General features: G+C 40.6%; 1 protein-coding gene across 1 annotated transcript in view; it reads left to right on the top strand.

Annotated features, from left to right (window-relative positions):
• LOC147917724 (mitochondrial pyruvate carrier 2-like) overlaps nt 1-2,606 on the top strand; it is a 28,080-nt gene extending 25,474 nt beyond the window's left edge. The window contains exons 4-5 of the mRNA XM_087437482.1: nt 169-280; nt 2,380-2,606. Of these exons, the coding sequence (XP_087293608.1) occupies nt 169-280; nt 2,380-2,440 (173 nt within the window). The 3' untranslated portion in view covers nt 2,441-2,606. The remainder of the gene's footprint in view (nt 1-168; nt 281-2,379) is intronic.
• The last annotated feature ends 9,177 nt before the right edge of the window (nt 2,607-11,783 follow it).

The raw sequence follows: 11,783 nt of genomic DNA on the forward strand, positions 1-11,783 counted from the left end.
CTGGATCATAGTTTCTTTATTAACGACTCAGAGTGTAGCATTTCTCGTCCTTTATTCCACATTATGTTGTCACAGTCTCATTTATAATTATTTCACTCTAATATTAAATGTTCAGATATGATTTATGTAGTACCTGTACTTTTCTTAAAAAATATTTTGTTTCAACAGGGTTTATTTGGTCAAGATACTCACTTGTAATTATTCCCAAAAACTGGAGTCTGTTCGCTGTTAATTTCTTTGTTGGGGCGGCAGGAGCCTCTCAGCTCTTTCGTATTTGGAGGTAAGCCCACCAAAGGTGGGAAGAAGTCTACCTCAGAAGCCCCAGGCGGCAATATGTTTTTTCTTTTAAGATTTACATATAATGCTAAGATGGGGTGTGCCTGAAGCAGAAATTTAACATTTCCAGAAAAGTCTGGGGGTTTAATTTAAAGGTGTTCAGCAGTGTGATACCTCAGTTTGAAATCTCACTGTGTATTCTCTACATGTACAGCCCTTTCATAGAATCTCTTTTGTGAAGACAACATGTACAATTTATGATATATTAAGTAATATTCTGCATGAACCTTTTATCACTCACTTTCAGCTATGTACAATAAAGTGGGATTTAAATGTATAGTTATATAGTATTGGAAATGATGTTTAGAGTGAGGCTACTGGTTTCTCTGGAAAGAGTGCCGTGAGCACTGGAAATTTTTAAACCATTCACTCAATAATTAACATTATTTGTCAGTGACTGGTTAACACTGCAGTGAACTCATCTTAGATGGAGGCTCTGGCTTTGTTTGAACCATAGAACTTTCCTAAATTACAAAACAATGTCATGAATAACAGCTTTGTTTGGCTAAAAAAATTTAATGATCTCGATAAAAAAAGTAGAAAATATTGAGTTATAATTTATCTTCTTTTCAGAAGGCATTCTATTCTGCAGAGTATAGTACATTTTAATTTCATTCATCTTTATCATCCCTAGCTTTTTTACTAGTATCTTTATAATTTAATCCTTTCATAATCATCTAGCACATAATTGATGGATGAATAAATAACTTACTCTTTCTACAGTATGCCTGACAATTATTTTTAGGGCTTACTTATATCAATATAAACTTTGATTTATACAATCATTTTATTCACAGAGTATTTTTCTCATATACCACCTCATTTTAACCTTATATTAACTCATGACAGTAGAGCTAAGAGAATGCTAAGTGCCACGTTTAGAACTATTATTTCATTTTTTTGTTTATTTTTTATTGAGGTAACATTGGTTTATAACATCATATAAATTTCAGGTGTACATTGTTATATTTCTATTTCTGTGTAGACTACATCGTGTTCACCACCCAAAGACTAATTACCATCCATCACCATATACCTGTGCCCTTTTACTCCTTTCACCCTCTCCCTTCCCCCCTTTCCCACTGGTAATCACCAATCTAATCTCTATATGTTTGTTGGTAGGAGTTTTTTGTTTTTTTATCTTCCACATATGAGTGAAATAATACAGTATTTGACAAGGTTTCATCTTTTTTATGGCTGAGTAGTATTCCATTTGTGTGTGTGTGTGTGTGTGTGTGTGTGTGTGTGTGTGTGTATGCACCACATCTTCTTTTCTTCTTTATCCGTTCATCCATGATGACTGGACTCTCTGGAGCATTTAGGAAAACACTATCGAATATTTGAAATCAGAACCTTTTGAGAAATCTAGGAGGTATGGTAGGCTTCATGGAATAAGTTCTTTCTTATGCTTATACTATTCTCTACTTTGTTGTAAGCTTAGAAGAATGGTACATGAAGCCCTGTAGAGGGAAAGGCTCTGTGACTTCGTGGTTAATTCTTTTTTGGATTAATGAGAATTGAAGAAACAGTCTCTGCTTCAGTAAACTTAAGTGTTTACAACTTGCTAACCCAGTAGCCTGCCTGCATCACAGAAGTATATTTTATTTTTAGTGATTAGATAGGATCCCATTCCCGTCTAACAAAATTGATTTTATTCTCAGAAAAGATTCTTTGTAAGTAAAAAATAAAAAGTTCTAGATGACAACATTTTGCTAAATTATATACATATGGTCAAATGTTTATCATCCTCTTGTATAGTTCAAGAATGAAAATATTCATTAAAATAAAACTTTTGTAAAGGAAACTGTATGTCAGTTAAGTTGTTAAAACTTTTTGGCAGTTGGAAGCCAGATGCAAATGAAGTTCATAGGTCACTTTCCCTTCTGCCTGTTTCTACCTGCAAGCCCCAGAGAAGATTGTATTTACAACTGTAGAGCCTCTTGACTAGTGAGCAAGAAGAGATGGGGTAGGCTTCCATTCCCTTTTTATTATAAATTTATCTGTTGTGATCCATGATTATTTTTCTTTCTCTTTTCTCTATAGATATAACCAAGAACTAAAAGCCAAAGCAAACAAAGAGTTCCTGATTACCCGAACAATCTAGATTGGACATAACCACTGGGACCTCGTTTGATTTATTATTTGGTTATTGATAAGGGGATGCTAAGTGTGCTAACATTTGGAAGGCATAAAAAAAAATCTAACTGTAACTGGGAGTTAGTACTTGATTCAACAAAAAATAAAGCAAACTTTTAATAAGTGTCTCTTTACATATGACTTAAGGACCTTATCTATGGATATTAGTAACATTTTTTTCTCCTATTTGCCCACAGTGAATCCTACTTGCTCATACATAACCCTGGCGTCCTTCTGTTCTAGTCAACCAAAGTGTCTATATATAAGAGCACTCACATTCAATTGAGTTGGAAAGTTAAATAACCTGTTGTACAGTTGTCAGGATGGGGAAAATTTCCCCCTTCCTTCCTTGGTTCATTTGGCTGGTTGAATAATTAAAATGACATATGACAGATTAGCAGGAGAAAATCAAATTTAATATTGCACACAGGGAATTCACATAGCATGAAAAATTCCAAAAACGGTCAGGCAAAATGTGGTATGTATGTCATTCTGGACTAAGGAGAAGCCGGCAGAGGCCTGGGACTTCAAAGGGAAAGGAGGCAATTTGCAGGAAGAAGAAAGAGTTAATGTTTGGTAAACAGATGTTTGCTGGGCTATCGGGAAGCAATGGGATACAGAGAAGACTGATCAAACAGGTTGAGAGGTTCCTCCCTGTCCCCCACACCTAGTTCATGTTATACTACAGTTATGTATGGTGATATCGCCTTCCTTCAACAAGTCCTCTATCTGAATTCTTTTTAAGCAGTTGGGGGAACGTCAAAGGTTCTTCTTGAGTCCTTTGGGCCTTGATTGTTTTTAGCCTGAAATAATCTGCATGCCAGAGTGGCACATCTTGGGGTGACCTATTCTGAACCCCTACACAGTGAAAGATGGTGAAGTAGCTAAAAGTGAAGGGAAATAGAGCTAACAACAGTGAGAAATGGGTAGTGGAATGGCTAGCAAAATTGACACTGGCTCAAGACAAGGTTGACATAAGGGAAGCCATATTGTAGAAAAGAAAAACTCTGTTGTAACTTTGAATGACCTCTGACAAACTAACCCAGCTGGATATGCACCCTCCAGGAGGTCTAACTGCTACGTTGATTTTACAACCCCTGCCTGTGCACATACCTCCCAGCTGCGATAAGATGATAACTTTGTTCTTTTGAGTCCCTTAGGAATGTGGTGACCCCCAAACAGAGAGTGTATGCTGATAGCCATCATCAATGAAAACTGAAAGACCTGGTGTGGCAATTCCCAGTCTGTAACACCAGGTCAACATTCCTAACCCCCTCCCCTATAACCCACCGGCCTATATAACTGCTGTAAGATTTGTGCCCCCTTAAGATGTTTTTTTTCAGACATTAGTCGGCCATCTTCCCTCTTGCTAGCAAGCTGTAATAAAAAGGTCCTTTTTCTCCTACCACCTTGCCTCTTGACTATTGGCATGTCTTGTGGCGAGCAGAAGGCCCCACATTGGGCGGTAACAAAATGACTTCAAATTTTAAAATATTTGAACTGGAAGAAACTTGAAGAATTTATTTTACATATTGTATGAAATTCTTTTAAGTTACAGAATAACAAAGGATTTCTAAATTTTTGAATTACATTCAGTAACATATAATGTGGCAGAAGAGGCTCTAAATCATCCAGGGTTGAATTTGAATCCCAGCTCTATGCCGTAATCTGTGACTTTGGGCAAGTTAAGAAAGTGTCTAGCAGAGTGCCTGGGACATGAGTTGGCTTTCTGTAAACGTTTGTGACCTTTGTCCCCATTAGAGGGAGAGACTGGGCATAGATTACTCCATACTGGAAATAACAGTCTATTTGATTTGAGCTCCAATTTGGAGTATTGAACTTTCTTCTAAAAATCCTAGTCAAGCCAGTCCTGGCTAGAACTGAGGAATTGGCAAAGCAAGTTATTTCTAAATTTGAAGCAGCAATTGAAAAAAGAATTTTTTGAATAATATACCATAACTCATCAAAATTGGGCAATTAGCTACTGAAAACCTTGCACTTGATCATTTATCCCTTCACTACAGTCCATCCTTGAGGAGGAAGGATTAGAGAATTTGACATGGGCAAAAGTGAAGAGGTCCTGAAGAGTCAAATTATTACTGCTTTCATTTTGTAATCCAGACTGTTAAATTAGTTTGTTTGGCATATATATGCAAACGTGTTATGTGTTTCCTTGGGTTAAGCACTTAGGAAAAACATCTATTAGGATATATGGCATAGACACAAAAAGTTCATTGAAATGTATGTGTTGAATTGGTGTTTCACTTCCTTTTCATTAAAACCTGCTCTTTTGTGTATGGGCTCTCCTAAGCCCCACTTGTCAATGAAATAATTGTAGGATTTAGATGCAATCCTCCTCTTGGTTCTCAGAAGTTTCATCGACAGACCACCATCTCGTGCTTTCTTTATGCCCAGAAACCCTCATCCATCCCATTGTTGAATCTTAAAAATTGAGTGACTTGCATGTGTATCCATTTGAAAACTGACAGTGCCATTTGGAACACAGCCCAGTGGTCAGTTCCACAACTACTCTCAAAAACTTAGAAAGAATTTATATACTAGAAATCCTTATTATCAGTGTAGGAACTAAACTCCATAGACATACCTTTCACAGTGGTACAGATCTCTTGATCAGTCGAGTTGAATTCTATATGAAAATTTTCTAAGTCCTTATTGATGACTTCATTAGGTCAGTTTTCTCAATGTCAGGTCTTACAGGCCTGGGTTTCAACTCAGCTCTGCCACATAGTACCTGTGAGACCTTGTTAACCTGGTCTCTGAGATTTAGTATTTTCAAGAGTAAAGTAGCGATAATAGGAGTACTACTTCATAGGATCGTTGTGAAGATTAATCAGATAATGTTTTAACACAGTGCCTGCTACACGATGGGTATTAAATAAAATGCAGAAAGGTTCAGAAATGGGAAGCTTATTAAAGGTGGATCAGAAAAGTACGTTCTCAGACAAAGAAGTTTTAGTTCAGCTGCAAAAAGAATAAACTGTGTTGACCTATCTGCACACCTTCTGAGGTAATAACTCTTGGAACTCGTCAGGCTTTTACAGGTTAAAGCAGAAAATAAACTTCTTGGGGTGGGGCCAGAGGCAGGGTGGAGAATGCTCAGTAAGAGAGAAATTTTTAACCTAATCTTTTTGTGGTTTGGCATTCATTTCAAGGAAACATTGACCCAAAGTACATCAATGCTGTTGTTTCTCCATAGTAAACAGATGCTGAAAGGTTGAATCTTAACAAGGATCGACCTCAAAGCCCGGATTTCTCTCTACAAAGCAAAGCAGTTCTGCTGGAGCTTGTTTGTATGAGGAAACGGAAACAGAAAGCCCTGGTGGTGGTTAAGACTGGCTTTCTCCCCAAGGGGTCTGTTGGATTATATGAGGTATGATTCTAATTACATTAAGACTAGCTTCCACAACACGGGAGAATTCACTCGACAAACAATTAAATGAGCCTCTTTTTCTCCTCCCTTAAGACAACTGTGTTTTACATTTCGAAACACACAGTAAATTTAATTGTAGGGCTGGGCTTTATTTGAGAATGTTTGCTTGCTTTTTCAGTTCAACTTTTTAGAATTCAAGTTTTACATGTGTGTCGCTAAATGTTAATTGTAGTTGAGCTATACATAACAGCTGGAAAATTAAAACATGATTTAAGCTGTTAGAGAATATGCCATCCTCTTAAAACACATTTCGCCAGTGTCACATTCGATTAAGAAATTCAAATCCAGTGCCACATTGGATTGCAAGTCCTCTTTGGGGTGAATTTGGTTAGAAGTGTGCACTTGGCCAGTCAGAAGGGACAGGTCAACAGTTTACCTCCCAGAACTCCCTGAAGGTGAGTACTGAATGCATTGTAACTATATCGTCCTGGTAAAGCCGTAATCATTACTCACCAGGATTGGGTGTGTGCCTACCTGGGAGATGCCCGTTTCTATGATAATCACCTACCGACTATTGCCTAATTTCCACCACCTTCCACATGGTCAGGGAAAGAGTTGTGACAACTACTTTGGGGTCATGTCAGTCTCCCTGACCCTTGCCCCACTTGTCTGACAGGAGAACCTGAAACAGCCAGTCTTGTATGAGCAATAGGCCACTGGGGCTGGCGGAGGAGGGGAGGGCAGTGCCGGCCAATCAGAAGCATAGTCAGTGCACGTGGAACAATGAGCTTCTGATGAGGGTGTGGCCAGGAAAACTGTCATTTTATGGGTCAGCTGTAGACAGATAGGGCACCTCTGCTGTCTGCAGAACAATATCCAGGCCCCTTTGCTGTTTTCTGCACTCCTGAAAGATCTAGTCCCTAATCTAGGCTCTGGCTTTTCCTCGGCCTTGGAGGAAGTGGAGGTATGTGGACGGAGAAGTCTCGGTAGGAAGAAGGGTTACAGAGCTCAAGATGAGGGCAGCCGTCTGGGTTGAAGACAGGTGTTGGCGCTTAGAGGAAAGGGAGAAGGCCTGGGGCTAGGAATCAAGGTTCAGCTTGGGTCTATCTCTGTGTCAATCTTTTGAGTGAGGTTAGAAGCTTGAAGGCTTAAATAGTACCTCCTGCTGTTCGTCCTGGACGCTCTGTTCTTCTAGCTCACTGTCTTTATTTACCTCTTCTGCATCCTCTCACATGATTTCCTCATCAGCCATCAAACAGCAAATGCCTAGCACGTGAAGGGGCGCTAGGAAGATGCTGAGGGGAAACAAAAATATGTAGCGCGTGATCTCTAAAGCAGAGAAGCTTACAATTCAGAGGAAGACGTGATAGAAACAGATCACTAGATAATCAAGGATGTTTACATAGAAAATAAGGCACACGAGTTTATAGACACTAAGTGCCCTTATAGCTCAGAGGAAAAATTGCCTTGGCTAGAGCGGTCTGGCAAGCTCTCCTGACAGATAACATCATCCCTTTAAGTTCGGAGTCTCTCCTCCTGTGGACTCTAAAACCTGATTTTACATAATGATGAAAAATTGGATGAAAACTGAAATCTATTAGAAGTGTCTAGAAGAGATAGGGAAACAAAAATGGATATAATTGATCTTTAATTTCCTTTTCATTTTTGGGTACTGATGAGTTTTCTTTAAGCAGAATGAAGTACACACTCTCCTTCCTTCAGGACACTCTGTCTTGATGTGTCTTTGGGGCCTAGTTCACCTCCCTGCTCTTTCACTCCTTCCTAGATGCTTCCACGCTTCCTCAGTGCCCCTCTCTGTTCATGGTCTATTCTTGACTGATTGAATTGGCCAAACAATCAATGACGGTACCATCGACATGCATTGAAAGTGCTCTAAAATGCATCTTTTCTCTAGGTCATAAACACCCCCAAAGTGTCATAAAACGTATACATGTGGGATGTAGCATGGTATGGTAGAAAGAACATGAACTTTCAAATCCCACAGACCTGGGCTTTCCAGCTGTGTGACCCAAGGTGGATTAATCTCTCTCAACTTCAATTTCTGTGTCTATAAAATGAGGATCAGGCCTACATCACAGTGCTGTTTTGAGGATTAAATGAGGCAACCTATGTAAAATGCTTCACATAAAGAGGTCTCAATAAATTAAAATTACAATGTGATATGTGCCTATACAAAGCAAGTATTGTTACTCATTTTCTGCTGTGGCAGAACTTAAAGCAGAAGACTGTCTTCTGAAATAGAAATTTTCTATTGTCTTCTTATGGATGTTCATGAGAAAAACTCTCAGGTGTTCATTTTAGATGTGTTTGCCTCTTCGGCCCATGAGCAAATAATTTTCTTATTCTAGTTTCCCTTCTACATTTGTCATCTTACTCTCCAAATGTGTCTACTTTCCTTGCCTAGTAATCATAAACTTAATACTATCCAAGTTCTCAAGTCACGTTATTTTTAAAACAATGGAATCTTAGCAATCATCTAATTCATCTTTCCACTCAGTATAAGAATCACACGACAACCTCACAGGCAGGCAGCTGTAGGGCCTCTCACAAGGAAATTCAATAGTTCCTAAGACTGCTCGGTTCGAACTTTCATCCTCACCTTGTTTAAATTTGCCTCCCCGTGATTGCCAGCCATTGATCCTAGTTGATCCTTTTGGAGCAACAAAACGTAAATCTAACCCACTTTCCACACAGTGTTCCAACTAAAGCAAAATAGTCTATACTGTGCGTGTGAGGAGGGTGTGGTATTGCCAAAATTGGTGGGCTGGAAGTAGGGTTGCCAGATAAAATGCAATGTTTGGGATATATTTATATTTAAAAATTATTCACTCTTTATTTAAACTCAAGATTTAACTGGCTATCCGATATTTTTATTTGCTAAATCTGGCAGTCTTTTTTTTTTTTTTTAAAGATTTTACTTATTTATTCCCCCCCACCCCCAGAGCCCCAGTAGATAGTTGTATGTCATAGCTGCACATCCTTCCAGTTGCTGTATGTGGGACATGGCCCCAGCATGGCCGGAGAAGCGGTGCGTTGGTGCGCGCCCGGGATCCGAACCCGGGCCGCCAGCAGCGGAGCGCGCACACTTAACTGCCAAGCCACGGGGCCAGCCCTAAATCTGGCAGTCTTAAAGAGGTAGCCACAAATGTGTCAGCCACACAGCACTGGAGGGCAGGGCTTGAAAGCAAATGTGTGCCTATTCAACCTGCCAGACTTCCTCTTCCCAGATGTAGGAGGCTAGAAAAAAATCCCAGCCATTGCTTATGTTGGGGAAGAGGGAGAATCCCCCCCGCCCTTTCCCTTAAGGTTCTTGTGGCTGGCCAAAGAATTAAAAAGGCAGGTTAGTAGGAGAAAATCAAACAAAGTTGAATAACATGTATACATGGGAGAAACTCAGAAAGAAAACTGAGCAACTTGGCCATCCTGACTAAGCTTAAGTATTTTCGGCTAAAGACAAAGGGGGTGTTGAGTGTAGTGGGTTGGGATTTCAGAGGGGAGAAAGACAATTTCCATGGAGAGGGAAATACAAATATTTGTCAGATGACTCTTTACTGGGCCACCTATAAGATAAGAATTTCCATAAGATGGGCTTGCTGGTGCCTTTCTTATCACATCTATTTTACATTATACTACAGCTATCATATGGGAGTAGCTCCTTCCTGGAATGGGCCTTCTATGTTAAATTCTTTTGGGCAGTTTGGGGGAGGAGGTCAAAGTTTCTTTCAGAGTCTTTTGTTCTTGAAACTAATCAAGGTAAAGCAACATATTTTGAGGTGGCCAATTCTGATGCCCCATACTTATATTCTGGAACCCTAAAGACCGGCTCCACAAAGCCCCCAGTGAAGGAATGGATGGACAATCAAGTCCACACCCTGAGCCAAGAAGGGACAATAGTTGAACATCCTGTTTGCAAGAGGAAAGGGAAGCGGGAAGCAGCAGCTCCCCTGGGACTCAGAGCTTGAACGGTTTGCATTTCCTTCCTTGTAAACACAGCCAGGTCTCCAGTAGGTGCTGGAGTTCCCTCTTGCCTTCTGCCTCCCATTGTTTTTCTTACAACCCAAGATTCACTCAGACTTGAGAGCAGCAGTTCTCCTGCCAGCCCCTGATGGCCTTAGGAAGGACGTGAGGAGGAGAGGGGCGCTCAATGGCCATCGTCATCACTCTCAGACATTGGACCCCATTTCCAAGGGACCAGGAGGACTTGTCTCATCTTGTGCTGCTTTTCTGTGGTTTATATTTGGCGTTTCTGTTTATTAGTTCACAAGGACAAATGACAATTACAGCACCACTTGTGATGGACAGAAAGAAGACCATTGGAAACAACATGAATGTCCAGAAATTCAGAAATGGTTTAAAATATTATGAAACACCTATACAAGAGAAGGCCCTGTAGGTGTTACTAACCAATGGCCTAGTTCTTTCTGCATTCACATGAAAGCTTCTCTGAGACAATGCTAAGAGAAGAAAGCAAACTGTTTTTGTTTGCTGAGGAAGATTTACCCTGAGCTAACATCCATGCCAGACTTCCTCTATTTTTAGTATGTGGGCCACCAGCACAGCATGGCCGCTAACAGAGGTGTAGGTCCGCGCTCAGGAACCAAACAAGGCCACTGAATCGGATCACGCTGAACTTACCCACTAGGCCACTGGGGCTGGCCCAAACTGTTTTTATTTTTAAAACAGGCAAGACATCTTTACTGGCACCATGTTTGTATTCTGATTTAAAGAAACCATCTGTAAAATACTATTTTTGAGACAAGGGGAAATTTGAGTATGAACTGAGTATTGGATGAAATCAAGGAATTATTTGTTTAAATGGGTGTTTTAAAATGTTTCCCTTAAACATGACAGGCCATTATGGTTATGTAGAAAAACGCCCGTATTTTTTAAAGATGCACACCAAAGAATATAGGGGTGAACTAACATGATTTGGGGATTTGTTTTAAAAATACTTCAGAAAAGAGGAAACAGAAAAAAGGGATGGATGAAGTCATTATTGAGGATGTGTATATGGAGGCTGATTTTACTCTTCTCTCTTCTTTTGCACGTTTGAAATTCTTCATAATGAAAAATCTTGAACATACAGGAAAAATGTGTGAGTGTGGAACCTCCCATAAAAGCAGTTGGTCGGTTCCTAACACCGGCTCTACCAGCACTACAAATGCCTCTCTCCTCCTCTGCGAATGCTCCCTCAACTTCTGCAGCCAGTTGGGAGGATTGAAAGCCACTGGTTCCTAAAGCCAGTTAGCACTGGAATCCCCCAGAGGGGTCAGAAGGGAGCCTGTGGCTGTAAGGGGGTCAGAGAGTATCCGAGGTTTCCTCTTAAGTACTTTGAGTCCAGCTCACTTGGGGCTGAAGGCGCCCTCAGAAACAACGAGTATGTGTTTGATTGGCACGTTCCCTGTGCAGCTTGGAAACCAGGGCCCCAGCAGGAGGAAATTCCCTAACACTTAGTTCTAAATTGGGAGGAACCGCAGAGACGAGAGAACCCGTAGATTCCAGGATTGCTGCCCGTGTGCGCTGGGTGTCTCTGTTCTTTCTGCCACATCACACGTGATGGATGCGGTTCCTGTGAGAGTCACTCCCCCAGGCGACCCTGCAGCTCTAACTCTTTCTCTCCCACTCGAGGAAGCATCAAGTTATGCAGGCCAGGAGCTCGTCATTAATCCACGGTAACTCATAACATTAATAAATCTCTGGACAATTCAATGCTATATTAGTAAGACGTTATTTGTGACACAGCTCTCAACAGATTGTCACCATATTGTCTTCCAAACTGCGGTGAAGGCCCCTGGGCATCTGCGTGTCTCCCACCTTCACACCCACACCCTTCACTTCACCCCCACCCAGCTCCTCAGGCACAGGGAGAAAACTGCAGTTCAGGCACCCAGCACGTTTA

The sequence above is a fragment of the Ceratotherium simum genome, chromosome 2 (genome assembly GCF_057802395.1).
Source record: "Ceratotherium simum simum isolate JZ-2026a chromosome 2, ASM5780239v1, whole genome shotgun sequence".
In the NCBI taxonomy this organism is placed as follows: Eukaryota; Metazoa; Chordata; class Mammalia; order Perissodactyla; family Rhinocerotidae; genus Ceratotherium; species Ceratotherium simum.